The 27,663-nt window shown below is 41.5% G+C and overlaps 1 protein-coding gene across 2 annotated transcripts in view; it reads right to left on the reverse strand.

The window, feature by feature from the left end:
* Positions 1-26,806, reverse strand: part of MSRA (methionine sulfoxide reductase A) — a 230,480-nt gene extending 203,674 nt beyond the window's left edge. The window contains exon 1 of one of the 2 annotated variants that reach the window (XM_088162566.1): positions 26,652-26,806. In XM_088162566.1, the coding sequence (XP_088018692.1) occupies positions 26,652-26,793 (142 nt within the window). In that variant the 5' untranslated portion in view covers positions 26,794-26,806. Of the gene's footprint in view, positions 1-9,547; positions 11,187-26,651 lie in introns of those variants that run through there. The other variant, XM_088162567.1, reaches the window with a different exon arrangement.
* Positions 26,807-27,663: the final 857 nt, after the last annotated feature.

Here is a 27,663-nt window from a genome sequence, read left to right on the forward strand (position 1 = left end):
AACATATGTGCTCCAAATATTTTGTCACAGTGCAGAAATTAAATCTGGGAAGCCCTGGAAGCCTGTTCCTGCTACCTAAGGCATGGAACTCACAGGGTTCCAACTGCTTTGGAATAGGACACCAATGGCTGCTGAAACCAATGGCAAAATTACAGCTTGGTTTCACAATTTTTTAACTACACAAAATATCTGTAATCATCTTTATGACCACTTAAGCTGTCCCATTAAAGGCACTGGGACTTTGGAATCTGCAACTGCTTGATCAAAAAAAATCATGAGCTAAAGAAGGTGACACTTGCCAGGTTGGAAGGGAAGAAGAAGGGTTTAGTTTCACTTACTGTCAAACAAAACAAATTTTAAAATGCTCAAGTTTTATGTAATTCAGACAGAAGCTGTGTGGGGATAGCAAATGCTCAAGTCCCACCATTCCAGTCCAATCCCAGTACAACCTGTGTGGTACAAGTTTCAGCTCAGCCAAAGCAGAGTTAACAATACAGAACATTTTTTTCCAGGCTCTTCAATTTTATATAAAGCCAATTTTATCTGAAACTGCTAGGCAGTATTCATAGGTTATGAATAAAACTATTTAAAGGATAATCTAAGGGAGCCTTTTCATCAATATTAAAGTCATTGCACGTTATACTGAGTTACTGGAGAAGGATATTCCTCTAAGTGCTCCCAAATTGTGATTCCTGAACTAGGAATATGGAATATGGAATCTGCAGGTGATCCATACAAAGCATCATTTTCAGGTGTATCTTTAGCTCTGCAACTCTACAAGAAGTTTGAAGTTTTTTTCTGAGCACCCATAGGAGCGAGGAAAAAAACCCTTTTTGTATCATTTATTTTCTCATTGAGGAGCCAGGATCTGGGATTTTTTTTTTTTAACACAGCAAGTGGGGTTCATTTGCTGGACCCTGAGCTTCAGGAGAAGGTGGGAACATCTTCATCAACTGCCTTGAATGTCTCAGTTTCCCCTTCTGTAATTGCAGAATGGGGGGGGGGGCTCTCTTTGGGGTGCAGCATCATGGGAATCATGGAATGGTTTGGGATGGAAATCATGGAATGGTTTGGGGTGGAATCATGGGATGGTTTGGGGTGGAAATCATGGAATGGTTTGGGATGGAATAATGGAATGGTTTGGGGTGGAATCATAGAATGGTTTGGGATGGAATCATGGAATGGTTTGGGGTGGAATCATGGAATGGTTTGGGGTGGATCATGGAATGGTTTGGGGTGGAATCATGGAATTGTTTGGGGTGGAATCATAGAATGGTTTAGGGTGGAATCATGGGATGGTTTGGGATGGAAATCATGGAATGGTTTGGGATGGAATCATGGAATGGTTTGGGGTGGAAGGGACCTCAAAGATCATCCAATCCCACCCCCTGCCATGGGCAGGGACATCTTCCACTATCCCAAGTTTCTCCAAGCCCCGTCCAACCTGGCCTTGGACACTCCCAGGGATCCAAGGGCAGCCACAGCTTCTCTGGGCACCCTCCCCACCCTCACAAGGAAGAATTTCTCCATAATATCTAAGTTGGCTTCACAGCAAAGCCTCACAGCCTCCCAAGCCACAGGAAGGAATTTTCCATGCTGCTGCCATCTCTGGAGGATCCTTAAGGAGAAGAACTTTGAGATGTGAGTGTCCAATCCAGGAATACAGAAGACCCCATCTGGACAGAAGGCAGCAGGAGAAACCCCAGGTGCTTCAGCAGAAATCCCAAATGAAGCCAATTGTGCAGGTGCCCTTCAAGGCAGCAGAAAGACCAGGGGAGGTCCTGCCTTTCAGTCCATGAATGGTTTTAGGATCACAGGAAGTGTGCACTCCAAGTTTTCCATCAGGTGTTTTGACTTTTAGGCCACACAAACTTCCAGGTCTCATCCTGAGACACGCAAATGACAAATTTAATTTTCACACGAGTGAAGGGTCAGCCTGTCCCTCATTGCAGCATCGAACAAAAGCCAGCCTGAAGCTCAAAGGCACTTTTAAAATCTAATAACTGCATTCACTACCTAAATCTATAATTTTTTTATACATAAAAATGACTTGGAGAAGAAAAACTGTGAATTTGAGGCAACATGAGAAACTCCAGCTCCCACCACAGGCTTTTAAGGAAATGTTTCACTACAGGGTGGGCAGACAAGGACTTGACACATTTCCTTGGTTTATTTTTAACTATTACAAATGAAATTGGAATGATTTGCTAGAAAATAATTACAGGGTTTTTGGTCTAAATGTCACCCAGAAACTCAAATTGAAGCAGGTGTACAAACTGAGTTGAACACCAGAATATTGGGAAAATTTATGAGAAAAAACAAAGAAATCATTAAACAAACTTTATGATACCCGATTAAAATGCAAAAATGTAAATGGTTTAATTACCTAAAAGAAGCACATGAGCAAAAAGTCTTTCACCACATATCCATATCCATATCCATATTGTGTAGATACATACACACCCCTCTCATCTTTAAATAAAATCTTCTATGTGAAAGATTAAGTTTAATAAAACACACCAGTAAGCTAAAAATATTTTTAAATGCATATAAGGACCTTACAGTTACCCAAAAGCAAAGCAAAAATAAATTCTTGAACATAAAGAAAAATCCAAATATGCTAAAAAAAAATCCAAGCAAGCAGAGGGTGCAAATAGCTTTAACTGACATGCAGCCATAATACAATAGGATTACTGACTCTTAATATGCTGTCCAAAATTAAATTAATTTAATTGGCTCTGTTCCCTCATACCCCAGGAATGCAAAGATAAAACTCTCTTTCCCTGCCAGAACAGGAGGTTGAACATTTACTACAAAGCACGGAGAGCAAGGAAAATCGATGGTGCAGAGTAAAAGAACTCGGTGTAACCAAGAGATTTCTGTTCCTAATAGCAAAAGAAAAGTGACCATGAAAACTTGTCTGGAGCCACTTCTTGGCAAGACTTCACCTAAAAGCATTTTTCTCTTCCCTCCTTTCTTTACTTGGGTTCCTTCCTCCTATTTCTGTCATATTTTGCATTTTTGTCACTATCTGGTTATGGTTTTTTGGTTGGGTTTTTTTTTGTATTGTATTTTTTTTGTTTGGTTGGTTTTTGGTTTTGGTTTTGTTTTTTTTAATTTTCAAACTATCCTTGGCTACTGAATACCCAAAAGATTTGTTTCAATGAGCTCCTTACAAAGGAAGCCACAAAGCAAATCCAAGCCTGGCCACTCTGGGGCACAGGGCTGTGTCCTTTCACAATGAGACACGGTCAGGAATGTTTTCCAGTAATACCAGGCATAATTCCTGCCAGTGGGATTGTGCCTGATCCCAGAGGATGGAAGAGCTGAGAGGAAATATCACAAACAAAATTTTCCACATCTCACAGACAGCTCAAAGGTGATGTCTGAGATTGTGATAATTGTGAGGACATTTGTCATGCAAGGGACACACAAGTTTCATGTAGAAAAAGGACAGCAGAGCACAGGAAACACTTCTTAAAAATAAAAAGTAGAGTAAGAAAACCTCTAAAAGTTCACAGAGTGATCAGAGTATTGTGAACTTCCTGGCACTGTAAGGTCAAAAAATCCTGTTGGTTGGCACAGGTGGGTGCAGGATTTCAAAAAATCCTAGAATGGTTTGGGTCAGAAGAGACAAAATCACTCCCTGCCATGGGCAGGGACACCTTCCACTATCCCAGGTTGCTCCATACCCATCCAACCTGGCCTTGGACACTGCCAGGGATCCAGGGGCAGCCACAGCTTCTCTGGGCACCCTGTGCCCGGGACTCATCACCCTCACAGCCAGGAATTCCTTCCCAATATCCCATCCATCCCTGCCCTCTGGCAGGGGAAGCCATTCCCTGTGTCCTGTCCCCTCCATCCCTTGTCCCCAGTCCCTCTCCAGCTCTCCTGGAGCCCCTTTGGGCTCTGGAAGGGGCTCTGAGCTCTCCCTGGATCCTTCTCTTCTCCAGGTGACCACCCCCAGCTCTCCCAGCCTGGCTCCAGAGCAGAGGGGCTCCAGCCCTTGGAGCATCTTTGTCCTCTCGTCTCCACCCTTTCAAACATATCTGTGTCTTTCTTATGCTGCTTTTAGGAGAAAATTTTCTAGAAGATTCTGTGTTTTACTGGGAACTATTCCACCTGCAGCTCCAATAGCTTGGGATTAGATAATGACCAAATCTGCCTAAAAGTGCCCAGCTCTGGCTGCTGACCCTGAGGGAAAACAGGAGAAATGAGTCCCACACACCTCCACTGCAGACCCTGATCCTGGCCCAATTCTCTCATGAGAGTCTAAAGAGATCATTTCAAGTTAAAATCTTACAGAGTAACAGCTAAGACCACAAGGAAATGAATTTACAAGCTTTTAATTGAGCGTCCATAAAAACATTCTCCCTTTTCATCAAGACGCATTGGGCAAAGTGCGTTGCTCTTAAAATTGTTGTCTAAAAAGTTAGAAAGGTTGGAGAGAACTGGCAATAGTTGGGCCTTTACATTAGCATAAACACATCAAATATTCATTACAGCCAAGCACTCATTATGTCAGCAGCTGAATTAAATAACAAGAATAATGTTTTGCAACTATAAAAATAAGTGCCACAACAGTCTCCTGCACCAGAGCAATTTTCAAGAGGAAAAAGTGAGACAGTGTTGCAGAACCACATTGTTGTCTCTGCTAAAACTGCTTCATTCACTACAAATATATTGGCTTTTAACAGTTCCTTTTCAGATGAATTTCTACCAAAGAGAAAGAATTATGTTCTACAGCGTGAATCCATATGAAAGGAAAAGCATCATACTGGGACAATGGGGTTTATTGCAACAGAAGAATGTATCTTAAATGCAAAATTACACCAACACTATGAGTTTACCAGTTTAATCATAGCTTTAAAAAAAAAATAAATACAGCAGACATTACAAAAACTCATTTATATGAAGTTTTTACACTGGGTGCACAAAAACAGAAAAGTAGAGCCAGAAGTATAATGGCAGCAGAACAAAACATCTCTCAAGCCACGGAAATGCATCACAACTGTGAACAACTAATGGAAGGACTTATAAAATATAAATAAAAAGCCATAGATACAAACAAAAGCCATATAAAAGGCAGGTAATAAAGCCATTAGGACAAGGAAGAATGGGTTTAAACCAAAAGAGGGTGGATTTAGATTATATACAAGGAAGGAAATGTTCCCTGTGAGGGTGGGGAGGCCCTGGAATAGAATTCCCAGAGAAGCTGTGGCTGCCCCTGGATCCCTGGAAGTTTCCAAGGCCAGGTTGGACAGGGCTTGGAGTAACCTGGGACAGTGAAAGGTGTCCCTGTCCATGCAGGGGGTGGAACTGGAGAAGTTTAAGGTCCCTTTTAACCCAAAGGATTCCTCCCTCCATGATTCCACCATGTCAATGAAAGCACTGTGCCTTAACTAAGCAGAGATCCTCTCTTTCCTTGAAGCCCTTCCTGCCTTCCCACCTCCAGAGACCAGAAAAAAGATGAACAATGAACAAGGACAGAGCAGCACAACTCTCTGCAGCTGGGAGCAGGTTATGATGGAAACTCATGGGCAAACACCAAGCTGCTCTTAGAAATGGGAAAACTGCCTAAAACAAGAGGAGGTTACCAAATTCCTGGAGAAGATTTTATCAGTGGATACCACCTGTGCAAAACTTCCCAACCTACCATATTTAACCTTTTCTGTCAATACAGGTCAAAACAAATTGAGATTTTTCTGTGTTCCTCCTGAACCTACACATTTTCTCACAGTCTGTCCTCTCCACAGTCTCTGCAGGTGCTTTAATCTGGGATGGAAGAATTTTTGTTACCAAAATCACTGTCTGTGGAAAACAAAAGTTTGAATCATCCTAGCACCGTATGTAGAGTTCTGAGTTTTTACTTGCTGTACATTAGATGAACAAGACACAGACTTTATTTCTTTTCCCATCTGTAGGACTGGAAAAAATACAGCTGTGGGGTTTCCAAAACAAAACCCACAGAGGAATCTTTCATGGAGCAAAGCATTTTTACTCTGTATCTACTCTTACACTGCACACTTGGTGCTGTGCTGAGGTGTAAAAGGGACAAAGGTTTGCATGGAAAAATCAATACAATGGAAACCTCTGAAATCCAAAGTTTGCATTTGGAGAATGAGGACTAAACCCTTGTTATGTGTCAGGAAAAAAGCAGGAACTCTTAGGTGCATAATCCAAGAAGATGCTCAAGAAATTTTCCACTTTGATGTAATTTAGCAGATAAAAAAATAATGCTTTTTCATGCCTTCTTCTCTTATTCTTTCAGTATTAATGTACATGGAAAATCTTTTCATTGAGTTTAGTGAACTCAACCAAACCTTTCTTCAGACATTGCAGTTTCTTTTGGCATTCAGTGAAAGTGTTGTGTCCATATGAGGGAGACACTTTTCTTAGGATCTGATTAATTCCTAAACTGTGGATCTGGAGGAGTGTGAACCATCAGCCATGGACCAGCTGCCCAGGGAAGTGTTGGATGTCCCATCCCTGGAAGTATCCGTGGCCAGGCTGGACAGGGCTTGGAGCAGCCTGGGGTGGTGGAAAATGTCCCTGCACAAGATCAGGGATTGGATATTCCCTGATTTCTCTCCTATTAATTTGCTGATTAACAAGATAAGAGCACACAGAGCAAACAGTGCTGCAAACACTGTGCATTTCCTGTTTTAAAACCTCAAAAATTGGATAGTACAGAGGTTGGAGTATCAGACAAACCAAAATTTGACACAGGCTGTAAAGGTCAGCAGCAAACAGGAGAAAAGATGACACCAAGATTCTGCTTGATCCTGGCAAACTTAGCAAAAATAGATGATTAAACAAATGTAAAGACAAGAAAATAATGGAATTTTTTTGCATGACCTATAATTTATCCCTGAAAACACTTTCAATTCCATAGCATCCAATAAATATGGAAAAACTGCTGTAGTGACTCAGAGGAACAGATGTACACTGGGCATAACTTAATTATAGAAAAAAAAAAAGGAAAACATGGATGTCCATAATTACTAACAGTACAAGCTTCTATTCTTTCTACAACAATTTCAATAAGAAAATTACCAGTATCAGACAGATCCTAAACAACTGTGAGCTATTTCTCATTGATAAATAAATGAGAATATAGCAGACAATATAACTGAAGAATACTACAAATGAATATTTTTATATTCTCACCATTTTTTCTTCTATTTTCCAATTTTTTATGGTCAATAAAGAGAGTGACTCAGAGGACTGATGAGACAATCTCCCTAATCACCTCTTAAAGGTGTTTATTCCTCCACAATGACTATAAAAGTTACTCAACTCACTTAAATGATATTTTAAGAGTTACAGTGGACAAAATAAAAGCGATTTTGCTCCAAATTTTTCTGGCATGGATAAAGACTGTGGCCTATGTGGAATAAAAGAGTGGAATTCCACCCAAGTCAATCCCACTGTGCCAAGAGAAAACACCTTGGACTTGTGGACTACAAAATAAGCAATTCTTCTGGATTCATGATAAAGAATAAATGGTAAATGGAAAGAGCTTTAAAATATATGTATCAAATATAACTTTTTAATTTTTTATTTTTTTTTAATATTCTTATAGATGCAGAGGACACCTCAACACATGCAGCTCTACCATATGCAGAATATCAAGATAATCTCCTATGGCTATAGGAATGCAAAATAACACCCAAAGCCTCCATAAACTGCATTTCAACATTTATATCATTGTCCTACAACCATGGTTTTTTATCCAGTCATACTGAGAACTGCTCATCTCTTCCTTGCCCAATAACCACAGGGGTTCAGAGAAAGCGTTCATTTAAAAAATGCTTTAATATATCAATATAAAAGGCACAAACTAAGCCCACTCCAGGCCCATTTTGATCTCCAACTACTTTGACACTAATTAAAACAGCAAAGTAAACCTTGATTTATGTCCTATTAATCACCACAAGTGAAATCAGACATTGGCCCATCACAGTATCAAACGTGATGCTCTAATGTGAATTATTATCTGTGGTTTAATAACAAAAATGAAGTTAAACCCCAAGCACCAACCCTCACCTCCACACTGAAATATGCCACGTTAAGGAACTGTACAATCCAATCTAAAACAGATAGTCATGATTCATTAAGAATTCAACACAAATTGTTTATTTATGAAGTTATTAAACCTATCCAATAATTAAGGATCACAGATGAATGGTGGCAATGAATAATCAGATTAAAGTACCCGGAAAACTCCAGCTGATGAAGAAAATACATAAATACAATAAACCACGTCAAATTACACCAGAAATTCCATTTGCATGCAATCCAACCAATGTTCAGGTCCCAACCATTTAAACCTTGCAATTCCAATTTCATCTTCAAACTGCCAAGTTGGGATATTTTCCAAAAAATCAGCACTTAGATGAACTTTCAAAATCAAAGAGTTTAGCAGAAAGAAAAATATTTTATTATGTAGGCCAAAAGAAATGTGCAGTGGTGAGTATTTCATTTAGGAAGCCAAAATGTACTGATGAGATATTCAGAGATAAACAGTGTTTCCAACATTGTAGGAACTGCTTCAAAATAACTTCAGTGTCCACAGATGCTGAAATATTTGTACAAATATTTCTCTTTATAAATACACTCCAAGCACCCACATGTTGATCATGTTTAAAACCTGAATTTATAAAGTTATGTAGGTATCTGGGAGAGAAATATAGTTATTTTAATGTATCAGTTAGAAATATAATGGTCATTTTAATATTTCCCTTAGAGGCTGTTTTTTTTCTGAATTTTAATAGGTGCACCCAGTAAAGATTTGGTTTGGAATGTCACGATTAAAGAACACAGCAAATGCTTTGAGACTGCACACGATTTCTGAGAAATAAAGGGAATTCCTTCCAGAATTCCCCATGGACAGACAAACTTAGGGCACTGTTGTGATGCAAACTCAGCCCAGCACCATCCCCGTGTCCCCGAGCACATCCCATGGCATTGCCTGTGCAGGAACAACAGACAAGAACCACACAGAGAGCAGAACTCAACTCCTCCAAACACTCCCCTTCCACCCAGGATCCATCTGAAATCCCCCACAGGAGACCTATTCCCACACAGAGCTGTTGAGGATATTTTTTAAGGATTTAGAAAGACAGGGTTGCTGTGTGAATAATAGAAATTTTTCTTCAAAACTGCCGAAGAAACCCTATTAAAAGGTTTCAGTGCACCAAATATTAATCACAACAGCATCTTACCCACTATTTAACTACAGCATCTTTCAAAAGGCTGACTGACGTAGTAAAAAATCAGACAGATCTTGCTAAGAAACCAATTTAATCTAATATTAAGTAAGCCAAGTTTTTGACATCATCAAAAAGACCAGTTAATTTTAGCAGTCTCATAATCCAAATGCCACGGTTAAAACACAAACACATCCCTATTAAAAACCTTTCCATTAACGTTGTTTCTTCCCTTCAGCAGGGAAGAATGAGGGAAATGCACTTGTGCAGCATGCCAGGAATTGCACATCTCACAGGCTGAACAATCCAGTTTTTAAGGATAGGGTAATACTTACTCCAAGCAAAGCCGAGCCGTAAAAATCTACGGTTTACAGTTACTCCCTGAAATAATAATGCTGATTGTCACAGCAGCAGGAGGATAATCCCAGCACATCCAGGCCTAATAGGCAGTGTGATCAGATTTGCTCCCAGGAAATCAGAAGGCAGGTACCTCTCTCCCTGAAAATCCAGGCACCTTTGGAGAAAACAATGGGACTTTTAGGTCCTTCGTTTTATTGAAATCGTGAAGCGTCCACGCTTCAGCCGTCACTGTTTTTTTTTTAAGTCCATTTTCTTTTAATTCCTGAGAAAAGAGCAGATTTTTTTTCACTGTTTGCAGCAAACAGGTCCTGTAACTACAAACTGAAGTTTCCGTACCCAGTGCCATCAACTGTGTCATCTTCAAACATCCCTCACTTGGCAGCAGCCGATATTTTTCCATCTCTTGTTGCTTCTAAAAGTAGAAAATTCAGCGATTTCAGAGGCTCTCTAGGAAGATGCACTGGAGGGAATGCTTGAGAGCAGGAGCAGAATAACCACGCTCTGATTTTGCCCTTCAGGCATAGCCTGGGTGTCTTCGGCGTGTCCTGCTGGGTCTTCACGTTTGTCCCTAAAGGCTGGGACATGGAGCCAGGACAGCACCAAGCAGCAAAAACAAACGTTGTGGCTTTAAGAACATACTCACTTTTCTATTGAGGTGTCACAACTTTCTCTCTACTCTTACTTCACTGCTGGGTCAGATGAAATCTTTAAGGAGGTTCCATTAAAAGTTCGTTTCTGTCCAGAGAAACGCTGGAATTCCCGTTCCGAACGTATTCCGAAGGAGGTCAGGTTCGGTTTTAAAGCATGTTTGTGTCGATGAAAAGTTTTTGTTTTGCTGCAAAAAATGAAAATTCTCCCTTTTATTTACACATTCCCTCTGTAATCTTCCAAGTTACTCGGCTCCCTTACAGTTTAATCAGACATAGGGAAAAAAAAAAAAAAATCACCAAATATCGCATTTCCCATATGTACAAACTGACATTGTGGTGGCTTCATTAAAAGCTTTTATTTCTCTGCTCACTGCTAACTGGACGTCATTTAATGTCACCACCACTTCCCAAGAGCCCAAGAGACTTAAAAAGCGACGGAAGTTTGAAAACCAAAAAAAAAAAGTTGTGAGTTTTGCTGTACCCCAGGACGGTTTTCTTTCGCGAAGCTCAAGCCGAGACAGCAGACAAAAGAAGCTGATTTGACTGAGCCGTGCCAAGTCTTGCCTTTTTTTTTTTTTCTCCTTCCCTCGCTCTCGCTCTCGCTCTCTCGCTCTCTCGCTCGCTCGCTCCCAGCATGGCAACCTTCCCGAGCAGTCTTGGCGGAGCTCCAGCCTGTGCCAGCCTGTCTGAATCCTTGTTTTCCAAAAAAGATGCTCTTTGCGAATCAATTAATAGATTTCCAAACAGGAAACTGTGGGTCAGTAACCAAATCTTGGCACCAACAGCCGCTGCCTCCTGCCAAATCGGCTTTATAGATTTCATGGTTCCCTACCTTTCACAATGGATGCAACGTTTGTGCTCCCGGATCGTGGAGCACTGGAAGCCATTCCCTGTTCTCGCAGGGATAAGAAATCTGCTCGCTAAAAATGTCCGCATGCGACACATGAACAACCTGCAGTAAATCAAGACTCTTTGGAAGGCGGGCGTTATGTGTAATTTTAATAAGCACCAAATACTCCTTAAAATAATGTGTTTTCATTCTCTCCTCCCCAGACTCATGGGAAGATGCCAGGAGTAGGAGACGTATAGATTTTGAATTAAGATCACGCTCAGAAGTCGCGCACGTTTTAACTTCATCTGAACTCCAGCTTGAAAACAACCCGTCTTCTCAATTCCACCATTAGGAAAAATCAGCTGGAAATTAATAAGAAATCAGATCCCAGCTCATACACAAAAAAATCTCCCCACATCCGTCGATCCAATGATGTCATCTGTTAATTCAACAGCTCAAGTTCTTGTGGCACTCGGAGCAGAAATGGCTCAGCATTAACAGTCAACTCTGGTGGGAAATTTTCCGATGGGTTGCAAGACTTTAAGGACAGAAAAATTATATTTGGAACTTCATTCAAGATATTCAAAATGACAAGAATTCATGCGAGGAAATTTACAGGAATAAACTTTCTTTTATCTTCAAGCTATTTGCCAAGGCAAAATGCCAACTTTTTAAAATACATGCATTACATTAATGAGCTAAACAGAATATTCTGAGGGGAAAAAAAACTTCCTGAAGTGTTTAATTTTCCTACGTTTATTTAATACAGAGTCTCAGAAGTTCACAGGATCATAGAATGGTTTGGGTTGGAAGGGACACTAAAGACCATTCTGTTCCATACCCTGCCATGGGCAGGGACAGTTTTCCACTGTCCCAGGTTGATCCAAGCCCTGTCCAGCCTGGCCTTGGACACTTCCAGGGATCCAGGGGCAGCCACAGCTTCTCTGGGCACCCTGTGCCAGGGCCTCCCCACCCTCACAAGGAACAATTCCTCCCCAATATCCAAGGAAATCCCTCTCTGTTTCTAAAGGTTCCATTCTGTCAGAGCTTGGGTGACCTTATCTAATGATTTTTTTTTAAAAATCAGGTTAATTCTCTACCCTTCAGACCTCAGACATCCACCCAAGGTTCCCCTTGTCTTGTTTCCAACGACTGTAACAGACCCATCCATGTTTCTCCCAGAAGCCTCCCAACTCCAGAAGAAACACCACTGACTTTAAAATCAGATTTTTGCCTCAAAATATTGCACACTTCCTCATTTCCATTTGCACCTTGCATCCTCATGACAGGGCCAACTTGGGAAAAAATCTATGTATAATCTATTTCTTTTCTTTGTGCACTTGACAGCAAACTAAGGTGTCACTTTACCTTTACTGAAAGACCATCAGGCACCAACACAGGAACAAAAAGATCTCATGGAAATTATTGACAGTGGAATTAACTCTGAAAGGCTACACTACTGAAGCAATCACTATTAAACACTCAGCTTTTAATTAGTTTTCCTTCAAAAAATATATTATGTATTGACAACAGGGGACTTCAGCACGACTAAAAATATATATATAATTCCAATAGAGATGAACTATTTTAACCATTCCTTCATTACTCTTAGTGAAAGTTAAGGCAGTAAAAACAAATATATTCCTGAGCAGCCAAATGTTTCCCTGAAAGAATTTTGCTAACAGGACGAAGAATCTTATTTTATCCCTCAAAATATTGCTCCAAAGGCAGTGGATCCAACAAGAGTGGATCTCATGTGCAGGAATGAGTCCACTCTTCCTGCCATGAAGCCTTTTGTCCAAGGTGTAGTTTACTGCAGCTCTCCTAATTCCCCCTCTCCTCTCACGACTCCACTCCATTGAAATTGCTTCCAGTTCCTTCTGTGACACCTTCCAAGAGGCATCTTCCAGTCCAAGGTGTTGATATCTCTCAATGGAACTCATTTCTCCTCCTTCATTTCTCCTCCTTCACATAAACAAGTTTCCAGCCCGATGAATTGAGCATTCAATATTCTCTGGGCAGGAAGAAAACATAAAACTTTCTCCATACCTTGCTTTGAACCCTTTTTTTCATGTTTTCTGCCTGGTTTTCACCATATTCCCTCCTCAGCTTCTCCTATTTGCTCTTCTTGTTGTCTCCCACAATTCTGAAGTCAATCCTTTCCTTTCCTTTCCTTTCCTTTCCTTTCCTTTCCTTTCCTTTCCTTTCCTTTCCTTTCCTTTCCTTTCCTTTCCTTTCCTTTCCTTTCCTTTCCTTTCCTTTCCTTCCCTTCCCTTCCCTTCCCTTCCCTTCCCTTCCCTTCCCTTCCCTTCCCTTCCCTTCCCTTCCCTTCCCTTCCCTTCCCTTCCCTTCCCTTCCCTTCCCTTCCCTTCCCTTCCCTTCCCTTCCCTTCCCACACAAAGTCTATGGATTTTTCCTTGGAAGGCTGCAATAATCCAGGACACAATTCCCAGATAACTTGACCTGACACCAGGTTCTGTATTAGTGACTCCCTAAAGTGCTTTTTTTTCACCCTCACACGTTTCTCCTCAGCATTCTCCTCTCTTCAGCTGTCCTGCTGATGTTTCTTTAATGTTATTCACTTCCAATGTACAAAATATGGAGCCAAATTCCCCATCACTCCAAGTATTTTTCTATCCATCTCCAGTCCAAATTTGACCACCTTTGCTATTTACTATTACAGAATTATGTGGAGCTCTGTCCTTCAACACCATCTATATCCCCATGCTCAGAGAAAAATCCCCAAATTTATCCTTTCACAGTCACTGAGCTATCACTGGTCTTTCTTTGAAGAATTAGGAAAAAAAAAAAATATTGATCTGTGCCTTGGTCATCATTCACTTTAATTTTTTTTCTTTCCATCTTGATGATCTTAGAGCTCTTTTCCAACCTTAATGATTCTGTGATTTTTTTAATGCATTTTACCTTCATGCCCCTGGAATTTGTTCATTTTAAATTCTCCCAGTGAAACCCTCCTGATGTTGTCATATTCCCTTTTATCCATGTATTTTTCCACTTCTCTCAAATGCCTCTGTGTCTCCCCAGTGTGGTACACCTGGACACCTGTCTCACCTGTGAAGTGAGAATGATTTCTCACCTCCCAAGTTGAAAATTTTGGAATAGAAGAAGTAACTCCTTCTTTTAAGCTTTCTATTTGGAATACAACTCCAAAAATTTACTTTCAAATGTCAGGTATCGCTTTTATTTCCCTTTTTCTCTTCCTTGCTGGACACCTCAGTGTCATGGACCAATAAAAGCTGTGTAACACTTCATCCTGATCACCTGATATGAGGTCAGTCTGGCTCTGATAGTCCCCAAAATATTTTATTTTTAAAAATAAACACTTTGGAATATCTGGTATATCAGGGCTAACTCTATCAGTCTTTCTGCTTTCACACTCCTGTTATTTGTGGTTATTTCCATTAGAGAAGCCAGTGCCTCTGAGGACAAGCCAGAGGTTTTCAGGAGTCTAATTTTGGATCCAGATGCTTTGCTGATTTATTATTGAAGGGTGAAAGTGCATCACGTGACAGGAAAAAGGCACCTTTTACCTGGGCTGTTCATACAGAGATGATGACAGAGAATTTTCCTATCGACTTTCCACTTTTCTGGGTTTTATTATTAAACAACCAAACACTGGAGAAGCTCTAAGAACATGTAAGTGAGTGACTGTAGCTATTACACAGAGACCAATAAATTGAGAAGAAATACTGAGAGAAGGAAAAAAAGAAAAAAAAAGAAGAAATATTGCAGCCACCCAGAAGAGGTACGGGAAGACAGCAAGAGCTGAAGTCAACATTTCAAGAATTAACCAAATAAAATGGAAAAAAAAATACAAGAACACAAGAATAAAGGCCTGTAAATGCATGAAAAAATGGAACATGAAGGACTAGATCAGCAAGGGCCTCAGGTCCTGCAGATTTCCAAGGTCAGTCAATACAGGGACCACCTTTGGCAGCTTGTTCTGCACAGTTTTGCACATCCCAAGTTAATTCTTGTCCAGGATGGGCTGTCTCCTCCTGGCAGCTGCCCCTCTACCACCTGCATTTCCCATTTATCATTTTGACAACATCATGGATGCCTGACTGTGGTCCTTCCCGTGCCATGGAAAACATTAACCCCAGGAATGGAGAGTTCCAGCTGAACCCAGGTGAAAATCAAAGCAGCAGATCTGTGAGCCCGGTGGGTTTAGGGCTGGCACTGTCACACTGTGGGGTGGAGTCCTCCAGATTTGCAAGGCAAATAAATGACAAGACCAAACTCGATGGGGAGCTGTCAACAACTTCCTAAAACCACTGTGGGATTATCCTTTGAGTGCTCATCATGTGCTGGCATTCCACCTCAATCTGAAATTCCAAATCCGTGGGTGAATCTCCACTAAACGTGTTCTTCTTCAGTTTCTTTAGGATCAGATGGTTTCCAGAGTATAACCAAGAGAATTTGTATTCCTAGGTTAAAATATTTTCCCATTCTCTCCATCCAGTGCCACCCAGAACACTTCCAATATAAAGTGCAACATGGGTTTTTAAATACTATTGGTACCATTAATTGTTTATTATCTCCTTTTAGTTCTCAGGAGAAAAACAGTTACAGGCAGGGCTGAGTGGTATTTAAAAAGTGATTGATAAATAAATGCACAAAACTTGAGGTAGAAAGAGTTACTCATAATAAAATCCACTTAGAGTTCATTTGGGTGGAGTGAAAATAGACTTGTGGCTAGAAATTCTCAAATATCTTTTAATTTCTATTTATTATCAATTAAAATATCTATCAATTATTATGAAAATGGAGGTTCTTAAAAAATCAAATAACTAAGAGAATTCATCTAAAATTTAGTCCAGTTAGGTTCTCATAATTCCAGGCATGAGGAATAAGAACATATTCTTTGTTTTGCACTAATAAAGGGATTTATTGCAAAATTCAGGTACAAAGTGCTTTGTTTCAGTAACTGAATTTTCACTAATTAAATATTTTAAATGGTTCTACAGAGATCAGTATCTCAGAATTCCTCATCTTCATCCAGCCATCAGCCCAGAGTGCTGGGTTTTCCTCATTTCCCACTTCCATTATAATTAATACTTTTACAACAAGAGTACCTGGGAATGTCTGTGCACAGGTTTCCAAAAGGATAAAATACACATTTGCTGATTTTTTTTGCCTCTCATTCAAAAAGTTTGCTTTTAGTTATTACAAACTAAATCAAACACTGAGTAGGTTTTAATTGGCGTGTGAATGATTAACACCAAGATGACTCCTTAAACAAGGACTTAAGGAGAAATGAGATAATGTAAAAGGGTGGGAATCTGCAATTCCACCCTTCCAAGGACTGGATGGAGGAATACTCAAATCCTGCTGATGGCTCCTTCATATCCCATGCTCTGGACTCGTGTCACCAGCCCAGGCACAGCCAACATCCAAAATAAGATGTTGTGTCCAACTGTCAACTGGGAATGGTTCCAAATCCAGGAATTTCAGAGAAACATACTGGTTGAGCAGGGAAAGGGCAGAGCCAGGATCTCTCCAAGGATTTAAGGATGGTCTGAATCATCTCCACATCCCCAGCCAGGGGCACATTCACAATAACAGGAACAATCTGCAATTCCCACCCTGGGAATGCAGCATTAGGCTGCATCCAGCTTTCCCTGAGTGGGATAGGATCATCCTCCAGTAAAAGACAGCATCTTTCAGGTCATTTGAAAAGCAATTTTATGACTAGGAATGGCACAAGAGACCAGATTACATCAAACAGAAATAAGTGTAGACAACTGGTAAGAAAACAAATGCATTAAAGCCACTCAGCAAGAAGACACGAGGTGTGAGGTCCTACCCCAAATCCCTTCAGTGCTCAAAACTTGGGTTTTAAACAGGAATTGTATTCAGATGCCAACATGAGAAGACACCTTTCAGAAGCAGAACTTCAGAACTGAATGTGGCAAAGAGAGGGGCCATTGCTTTACTGCAGAGGATGCAGCTGGACTCCAGGGCAGTTATACCCATTTGTGACTGGATTTATGAGAAATGCTAACAAAGTGGAGGAGGGTCAAAATACCTTAAAATGTTTTTTTAAAAAAGGATCTTTTTTAAGTTCTGACTTTCTGAAATTAGTATCTTAAGAACCAACTGTAAATTTATCTCTAGGCATCTTATGAGTACTTTTCTTTTTCATATAAAGATGCATTAGAACATATTAGAACATTCTGCTTAAGAATCCACCCTCCGCATTGTTTGCCTGCTCATTTCTTCTCTTTCCTGTTCCTTTTCTGAGTGGTAACTTGGAAAATTGTCACTCAAGATCCTACTGAAATGAAGCACTTTTATTCTGTGAAAAGCTTATTTTTTTTAGAAGTCGTCTGAGTGCAACCTCTTCAAGATGAGATTTTATCTCTGCTCCCCAGGTCAAGCTCAGTAAATGCATAAGGAGGTTTGCATATCCCTGTTTAGGTAAGAAGGAGAATCCTTAAAGAAGAACATAAACAAAATAAAAGCAATATAAATAGTCCACATAGACCCTATATATTGTAATGTTATCTCTGGTGCAGTTATTTTCATTCTGATGATCTTAGACAAAATCTTATTGCAGTTTCCTAAATCAGCCACTGATTCCCTGACTTGGAATTTTGCCATTTTTTAAAATGTAAACTCAACATTTGGGAGGAGCAGATGATTACAGACATTTTCTCTCCAAGAGGAGCAGATCAGCTGCTAATCTACTGATCCCAATCTCAGTGATGTCCCAAAGTCCCTTCCAGCCTGGATGATCCTGTGATCCCATTCTGCCATACACAGGAACCAGTCCCTGCCAGTCCCACCAAGGACTCTGGAGTCATCCCCTCTCCTCCTGTTAATTCATCAGTGCCAAACTCCCCTGACTCCTGCTCCCACTTTAGGAGTTCTGGGATGAAATTTTCAGGAGCTGAATGTTTGATGAACCTAAAAGTACATTTCTGAGCCTGGAAACAGTGAATGGGGAATGTCAGAAACACAAAGACACTTCCACTGTCTGTCCCTTGCACAACCCTTCTCATTCCTCACTGGGCTCCTAAAAGTTTTGAGCTGGAGGCTCAGGCACCAAATCTCTACTGCAGAAGCCCTCAAGTCTAAATAAATGTCCTCAAGATGAGAGATTTCTGTCTCACACTGAGGGACACTAAAAATATTTCCACTGGAGTTCTGCTTCTCAGCCATTCCTGAAATGTGGGCATTCCTTAAACCATCTCTGGAGGCTCCTAGAAAGTCAAATTCCTGAGAAATCAAGCCTAAACTGTAGTAAAAATACAAGTATCATTTATCTGACCACATTTCTCAACAGAAAATAAGATCTCATCTTCAAAACAAACCAAACAATCTCCAGGAATTCCAATTTTGCATTATAAGCAACAGGAATTAATTATGAGCAGTACATAAGAAACTGCAATAACCATGCCTGGATTGGGATGGTTTTTATTGCACAGGTTTTTTTATCTGATTTGTACTAAAGGTTTATTTATGTGTATTATTTTAATTGTACTGGGAATTTAAATGCGAGTTTCGTACATATCATAAAAATTTGCAACAAAGTAAGTGCAATAATCAAATGTATCCATATCACAGAAATTCCATACATAATAATTAAAAGATAAGCATGGAAGGATAGAGCAATGCCTATCACACAATAAATTACAAGCCAAATAATTCGATGGTTGCAAAGTAAAAATAAATTCAATAAAAATTACATAAACCTGAAGTTAAGGCAATGTACACCACTGTAATTTGAAGGTATAAATTTGATAGGAAGACATTAATTAAACCAGAGAAGCTTTAAAAGCTGAAAAAATTCAAAAGGAAATACCGTACATCAAAGAAACACAAAAGAACTAAGACATAGGAATTAGTACCTGAAATATTCAAGCTACCTTAAATCTGCCTTAAGGGCTATTCTGCACTTATCTTCTCTCAAATCAATTAAGGTGAGGAGTTTTATTATTTACTCCTTGTGTGTTCTGAAGGAACTAAAGATGCTGCACCTCTGCAGTTCCATGTGTAAACAACTTCACTCTCCTTTGGATAACCTGACTGGAAATTCTTTCCTTCATTATTACCAATATTGTATATGAGCATGAACCAAGAAAATTAAAGAAAATAAAGGAAAAAAACTGTGATGCTGTGAACTGCTATTTGGTGTAGAGAGTTAAATAAAAATACAGCTTTTGTCCCTGGGCAATAAATAAAAAAAAAAAAATTTAAAGGCTTTGCATTGAATATCAACTACAGAGAAAGGTCATTAATACAGCAAAGCCAGGACTCTGTCCATGGCTGGTTATCACACAGACACCTCCATGTGAGCAGGTCATTGGACCCTCCTGCAGCCAGTGGAAGAAAACAGCATTTTGGGCACTATTTCCCTGGTTTAAATATATTTTGATGAACCAAACACACCAGAGCCTCTTCTACCTGTGACAGCCTAACTGCAGCACCACTCAGCCCCTTCCAGTGCTCTGTCCCAGCCTGTTCCTGCTGCAAGGGAAAGTTTGCCCCATGTTCTCTCATTTGCTGTGGAAAGAGAAGAAGTGGGAAATTAATTCCATGTCTGTGGTTGGGATATAGATTCACTTAATTATGGAGGAACATGTGGGATCCATGGCACAATGGTACTTAAATGTCCAGTCAGTGTCATTCAATAAAGACAAGTGAACACAATCAGCCAAAGCAGCCAAACGTATCCCAGGGTTGGGATAAAATCTGATAAAATATTCTCTAGTCAGGAAAAATAACCTAAGTAAATATAACCTTGAATAACTGATAGGTTTAACACCCCAAATTTGGCGAATTCAGACATTTACATCCCTTTTCAAAACAGCAGCAACGAGAAACTCCTGAACCCTGTGTACCTTCACCCGGGAATAATTATCCCCTTTTATTACACGGCTTTGAATGATCCCTCAGTGCAGCATCCACACACAACCCTTTGAGTAAAGATCCTCTGGATTCCTTTTTCATTTCGTTGAGGGGGGTGGGGGGGTGGAATTAGGGCAGGAGCACGAGAAGCCTCCAGCGCGGCTCATTTGGATGCAGGAGTTGGGGGAAGTTTTTCCCCATTTAGGCGATGCTGTCTCCCGGCAACCCGCGCTGTTGCCTGGAGAAGCCCCGGGAGCGCTTCCTCCGCACCCCCCTCCCCAGCCTGTGAACCGCATGCAAAGCACAGCTCCAGGAACTCCAGGGACTCCAACAACACACTTTAGTCTCTTTTTTACACTTTTTTTGTTCTATTTTTTGAAGGGTTCGGTGATGAGCGATGTCACCTTTTCTCTCGGTGAATGTAGTGAGAGGTGGTAAGTAAGAGCAGGGTTATTCCATCAGGGTTATGCAGCATTTGGCAGCTGGATGTGCAGCTCTGTAAATTTATTTCCTGTATGCTTTCCATCTCTCCAGCATCCTCTGTGCCTGTTAACTTCCTCTGGGTTGTTGTTTTCCAGGTGCCAAGAGAAAAAAAAGCACATGCAAGCAACAACAACAACAAAAAAAATCTCTTTTTACTGACTTAATCTTTACTTCTCCTTGCAGCACCTTGCAAAATATAAAATGCAATGGGGGGGTTAAAAGTAATTCCTGATTTTCCAACGAAAGCACAATATTTACAGCTGTACAGATTAATGTGTGAATGTAATTACCTGCCAAAGCACACATAAAAAAAATTGAAAAAAAGCCATGACAGGCAGGATTTCCAAGGAAATTCATCCTGGTTGTACCTGTAGAGAAGTTGTAACCACAAAGTTGAGACATTTTTTCAGATAATAATCACTGGGGTGAGGCGTTTCTCTGCTGTGCATTCTGCTTTCAATCTCGGCATACACAACAAAATTGTAATGAAATTTAATAATTTATGGAAATTGATGGCTTGAGTGTGTTTGAGGCAAAGATTGTTTCCTAGAATGAAGAAATAAGTAATTAACTCTTCTGAGTTAGAAAGGTAAATTGCAATTTGGAAAGTGCTAAACCACACATGACATTGTTACTCAACACACTCCACTGAACTGCAATGGAAGTCAAGTCTTGCTTTTTTGGCCCATATTTCATACAAACTCAATAAAAATGGACAATTCATTAATTCATTATGCAGAATCCTGTACCACATAAATAAAGCAGTGGAAAATGTGAAGAAACAAATCCTCCTAAACCTTAAGACATACTTTATTTGGAAGTTTTGCCCTGAGCTATCATCTCACTCAAGAATCTTAATTTTAGACATAAAAGACAGTGATATTAAATCCATGTCTGAAAAACTTTATTATTTGCTCATTATTACAAATTATTTTAACCAGTAAATAAACATGGATATTTTTCATTTTATTCCTTATTTTGAAGACATAGTTTAATGATGAGCATGGTAGTGAGACAAATGGAAGTACCAGGCCATAGACCACTGGTTTGACCACAGTAATTTCTGTTTAGTGTCTTAAGAATGGTAAAAAAAAAGACTAACAGGGAGAGCATGTGGATCCTCTGTCAAATGACATTTTTAATCAATGTTTTCTTTAAAGAGCGTGATCTGATTCAAGCAAGAATTAATTCACGGCAATGCTGTGCTTTTTTTTTTTTTTTTTTTACACAGAAGGTCAGACTAAAATTCACCATGACCTCCTTCACATTTGTAATTACTGCTCTATTAATCTTTAGATACAAAACTAAGAGGCCTAATGGGTTTAAACAATCCTAAGGCTGCACTTTCTCTGCCTCAAAAAAGTCAAGCCACTACAGATGTGTAGGAAGATATTCTCTGACACTGCTCTCAGTGGGAAGAGCAGGAAAAACATTCTTTTAATTTATTACACATTGCTACCTCAGGATATCTAGCAGAAAAAAACCTCTGTGTGTGTATATATATATATATATATGTTACTCAACATCTACATTCATAGGGCTCCTTGACTAGTGCTCCTACCACTGTCATAAAATACTTCATTAAATAGTGTAAGCAATATATCCTCACACACTCAGAAAACACAGCCATGTTTTAGCAGTAATCGAACTAAAATTAACTCTGAAAAGTAGAGTTATACTAGAAAGGTAGAAGCAATAAATAAATAATGTGTGTTTTTACTATAAAGCACAATATCATATTGCACCATTGTACAAGGATATAAAAGAAGTGATTTTTAAAAATGAATGCAGATGCTCTATTGCAAGGAAAGAAAACAGCACAACAAACTCTAATTCCCAGTTATGAAATTTGTACAGCACACAATAAACTCAACTTGCTTACAAAAAAGCAAGTGAAGTTTGCCAATGTCTGTACTCCTTTCAGCTAATGCAGAGTGGTTTATCCAGCTCTAACTGCATGATGTTCTTGGATCCTCAGTGTGCACCAACATCTCTGGAACTTGAATCTCCCTCCAGCAGAACTCTGGGAAGAGCCTGGAGCTCCTCCACAGGGATCTCAGCAGCAGCAGCCTCATTTTTGGGAGCTCTGCTGTGGCAAACACGGCTGCTGCAACACAAGGGAGGAGCTCCAAGGATGTTTTATCCCATCAGGATGAGGAGCAGGAAATCAATGTGATCTCTAAGAGACAAGGAGCTAAATGCTCTGCATCTCTTCACCTAGGAAAGGGAAAGGCTGCTAACATCACTGAAGGTGAAGAGGATGGACAGTGAAGGTGAAGAGGATGGACACTGAAGGTGAAGAGGATGGACACTGCAGGTCCACAAGGCTCTGGCAGAAGTTTTCCTCAAGTGTCTGCCACCCTAAGGCAGAGCTTGGCTCACCTGGATGTCCAGGTGTGGGCACACCTTGTGTCTGATGTGACAAGAAGCAGAGACCTGGCACAGCACCCACAGCTGGAGCAGGGAGCAGAGCAGGTTATGCAGGGTTTAGGAATAATCCTACCTAGCATAGAAAAAAGGATGGGGAGCTGCACTGTACTGAAACACAACTCCTTGAGAGCACAGAGCTCCAGAGGGAAACAGTCCTGGCAGTAACCACAGCAGACATGGGGATCCAAAGCAGGGCTGGAAAGGTGCAGATTTAGCATTTTCAACTTGCTACATTCCTTATATAGGGAATGATATATTCCATATAGGGAATGATCCTGGACTCATGGAATATCCTGAATTGGAAGGGATCATTGAGTCCAACTCCTGACTCTGCCCAGGACACCCCAACAATCCCACCCTGTGCATCCCTGAGAGCATTGGCCAAACACTCCTGGAGCTCTGGCAGCCTTGGGGATGTCACCATTCCCTGGGGAGCTGTTCCAGTGCTTAAACACCCTCTGGGGACAGAACCTTTCCCTGATATCCATCCCAGACCTTTCCTAACACAGCTCCAGCTGTTCCCTGGGCCCTGTCCCTGGTCACAGAGAGCAGAGATTGGAGCTGTCCCTCCTCTGTCCCTTCAGAGGAGCTGCAGCCCCTGAAAGGTAGAAGCCCCTGGGAGGCTGCCAGAGGGAGAAAAAAGCTCTTCAGGTTGATTTGAATTTTGAAAAAAAGAATTTCTAAGAGAGTTAAGGAACAATACATCATGTAGAAAAACTGGGAACTTTATCAGAAACACAGAGCTGCTTAATATAGTAAAATAGAGAGACCAAAAACAAGCAACAAAGGAGGCACAGAACAGCACCACCTCAGCATTTAGGCACAAAATCAGCGAGGACAAAGCTGGAGTTCAGCCTAGCTGGGGACATAAATGGCAATAAGAAATGAATCCACAAAAATTACAGGAGTAACAAGAAGCTCAGAAAGAATCAAGGTGCATTGATGAATACAGGAGACAGTCTAGAAGTGAGTACAGAAAAGACTGAAGTACTCTTTTGCACAAACAACTGCTCCAAAACCTCTCCAGACTGGTACAGTCAGAAAGAAAAGCAGCAAACAAAGTGAGGAAAAATGGGTTATGGCTACTTAAAGCCAAGTGTGTTTAAATCCAAGGAGCTATATGGAGATTTTCCAGAGCTGGGAGGTCAAGTTTGCTGGTGTGGCCATCAGAACTGTCACAGATGAGAAATAATGAAAAGCCACAGTGATTGGGGATCTCTGATGATGAGATCTGGGCTACAGTAACAATCACTTTTTAAAAAGGGGAAAAAAAAAAGAATTGAAGGGGTATAGGATGCTCAGCTTGAGCTCAGTCCCAGGAGATATCCTGGGATATGAAAAATACCCTCTTAGAAATTATTTCCAAATAGGGAACAAGAAAGTAATCAGGAATAGCTAACACATTTACCAAAGCAAATCATGCTTGTCCAGCTGAGCTGCCCTTTTAGGCTGAAATGATGGCTGTGACACATGTTGACTTCAGCAGGGCTCTGACACCTTCTCTCCCAGCATTTGCTGTGGGAGCTGACAAAGTCCTGGCCGGAGGAACAGCCTGCGTGTCAAAAACGGGCAGGAGCAGCAGCCTCCAAAGGCAAGGATCGATACCTTCATGCCTGGTGGGCAGCAGGTGACCCCAGGGGCTGACGCTGGGGCCAGAATCATTCAATGGCTGCAACAGCAACGTGAGTGATGTGACAGGAAACACGCTCAGCAGATCTGAGGGCAGCGTTATACACACAGCCAGAGCACACACAGCAAGCAGCAGGGCTTTACCCGAGGAGAGCTGGAAAAATTCCAGGTCTACACCAACAGGAACCTCAGGGAGGTTCAACAATAAGAGCAAGATGATCTCAGAGCTGCTGGGAAGGAGCTGTGGTCCTGCTGGATGCCAGGCTAAATGTGCTCACAGTGCACATTTTCACAGAGAAAGCAAGCTGGACTCTGGACAGCAGAGAAAGGAAAAATCCCTCTCTCCTATGCTGTACTGGTAAGAATTCACCGGGAATACCAGGTCCACTCCTGGTTCCCAACTCACAAAAAAAAATTATTAACACAGGAAGGGTTTGCAAGGTCAATCAGCCTTGGGTTGATCATCAGCCTAAACTTTGAATTGCCATTCCTTTCTGACCAGTTTACATCTTATTGTAACACTGACAGTGCACTGGAGGGCCATGCTGTTTTTAAATACATAATACCACATTTAGCCACAGAAAAAACATTTTACAAAATTGCATTTGCTCTTATGAGGATGCTTTGTGTACAGCAGCTAGAATTATTCTACCTGTGCAGTTACTCAGCATAAAATGAGCTTGGTGTGTCTTCCAGCCATTCTTTTCTCAACAAACAACATGAAGCTGCCACTTTAACCCAGGCAATGTGCTACTGCTGGTGCAATCTCTGGTACTCTTGGTATCTCTGGAGCTCACTTCTGTATTTGCACAAACCTCACCTCTGCACTCCTCCTCTGAGACCACTTTCTCTACATCAGAAATATTGTTCCTGATACTTTTAATTTCACCACTACCTTCAGCTTTTTACTAAGTATCTATAAAATGCAAGATTTTATTGTTCTCTTGACCACTGGGCTTATGCCATCATCCATTTGTAATTCTTCCACCGGCACTTACACACTTAATGTGTTTAAGTATTTATTTTATGCCCTAAGTGCACATACTTGGTTAGGGTCCATAGGAGCCTGCAGCAAAGATACATATAAATAACATCTTGTTCAATAAATACCTTGTATGTGAACTATGCAATAAATGTGTTAGAGCACCTCAGTGCCACTAAATTCCTCTAGAACAGCACTGACTGTCATCTTGGAACACCTTCAGTTCCTAGGAGGACTGTCATAAAGTAAATTCCTTCATTCTGGGTTGCTAGTTTGCTTACCTGACTGCACACATCTACTCAAAGGAAAAAAAAAAATAACGGGAAGAATTATTAAGAACTTAAAAGCACTTTGCAAACAGAATCACAAAATTATTTGGGAGGGGACCTTAAAAGTTCATCTCATTCCATTCACTGCTATGAGCAGGGAAGTTCTGAACTTTCCCAGGTTGCTCCAAGCTCTGTCCAGCCTGGCCTTGGACACTTCCAGGGATCCAGGGGCAGCCACAGCTTCTCTGGGCACCCTGTGCCAGGGTCCCACCACCCTCACAGGAAAAGATTTCTTCCTAGAACACCCGCAAAAGATACACAGCATGTCGTGGCTTTATTTTTAAGTATTACTATTTAACAAAAACAATAAGGGCTAAAGAAATCTGCTTAAAACCCTGTTGCTAGCTTCAGTAAAAAATAAAGAGAAAACTCACACATAGCCAAGAGAAATTATGGAAAATAAATACAGGATGGTTTGCGTGGAAAGGAAGCTTAAATCCCACCCAGATCCATCCCCCTGCCATGGGCAGGAACACTTTCCACTATCCCAGCTCCAAGCTCTGTCCAGCCTGGCCTTGGACACTTCCAGGGATCCAGGAGCAGCCACAGCTTCTCTGGGCCAACACAGATCCGCGCTCCAACAACCCATCCACCTTACGGCACACAAAAAACGTCCTCGCTCGACACAAACACCGTCCCAAAGGCACATTTACCCCGTTGTCCCCGTCCCCCCCTCACAGCGCACACCCCCCGCCGCCGCCATCTTGCTCCGCACGCCCCCGCCCCGCCCCTCAGCGCGCACGCGCCGCCGCGGCCCCGCCCCGCCGCGAGGGCACCGCGCGTGCGCAGACGGAGCGCGGGGAAGGGGCGCGCGGCTGAGGCGGGAGCCGGGGGGGGACGGGAGAGGAAGGGAACGGAGTTCGCACTTACCTGGTACCGCCATGCGCTGCGTCCTGCCGGGCAGCGCTTCGCTCGGCTGCGGCAGGCGGGAGGCCCAGTCGCCCATGGCGAAGGCGGAGCCGTGGAGGGTGCGGAGGAAGAGCAGGAGGTGCAGGCGGTGGCGCGGAGACATCGCCCGCTTGGGGGGGCGGGGGGGGAGAGTGAGGGAGCCCCGGGGAGGGAGGGGCGAGGAGGGCGCCCCCTGCCGGGCGGCGGCGGGGCAAGGCAATTCCCCACACGCACACAGTGCCTGGGGAGGTGCACCCTGAGAGTGTCCTCAGTGACTCTTTATCCCAAAATATCCCTTCCCATGGGCTCTGCCCGCTGGGCTGTGTGCCTGGGAAGCACCTGTGCTTGCTCTGAAATCTGCTCGCGGCGTTGTTCCCGATGTTTTGGGACCCTCGTGGGGCCCAGGTCGCCTCCACCTCATGCCCTCATCCGTGTCGTGTCCACCCTCTGGCCTGTCCACCCTCCCGGTTTTAGAGGGGATATTAAGGAAAACACACTACACATTCAATTCATGCAGCAATGTGCTTTATTTGTACCATAAATACACTGGTTTGGGTTGGGAGAGGCATTTAAGCTTATTTCGTTCCAGCCCCCAATAATATATATATATATTTAATTTTTTCCATGGGTTTTCTGGTTGTTAAATCTTGACAGCAGTGTCCTGTGTTGTGTTTAGGCAATGTACTGTATCATCCCAATTTTGCAGAGTATGTTTTTAGTGAACATGTTCCAGGTAACAAATCTCCAGGGAGAATTTTCTGCACCTATGTATGCAATAAAAGTACATTAAAATAATCAGAGTGTGAGTGCTTGTGGAAAATGCTGTGTTTTGGGGGGTAATATAGCACATATTCATACAATCATAGAACGATTTGGGTTGAAAGGGACCTTAAAGTTTATCTCAGGCAGGGACACCTCCACTGGACTGTACAAGGGACAGGATATTGATTATAAAATTCATCTGAAGGATTTTAAAAGAATTGAATTGTTGGCT

The sequence above is a fragment of the Sturnus vulgaris genome, chromosome 3 (assembly GCF_052056855.1).
Source record: "Sturnus vulgaris isolate bStuVul1 chromosome 3, bStuVul1.hap1, whole genome shotgun sequence".
Classification (NCBI taxonomy): Eukaryota; Metazoa; Chordata; class Aves; order Passeriformes; family Sturnidae; genus Sturnus; species Sturnus vulgaris.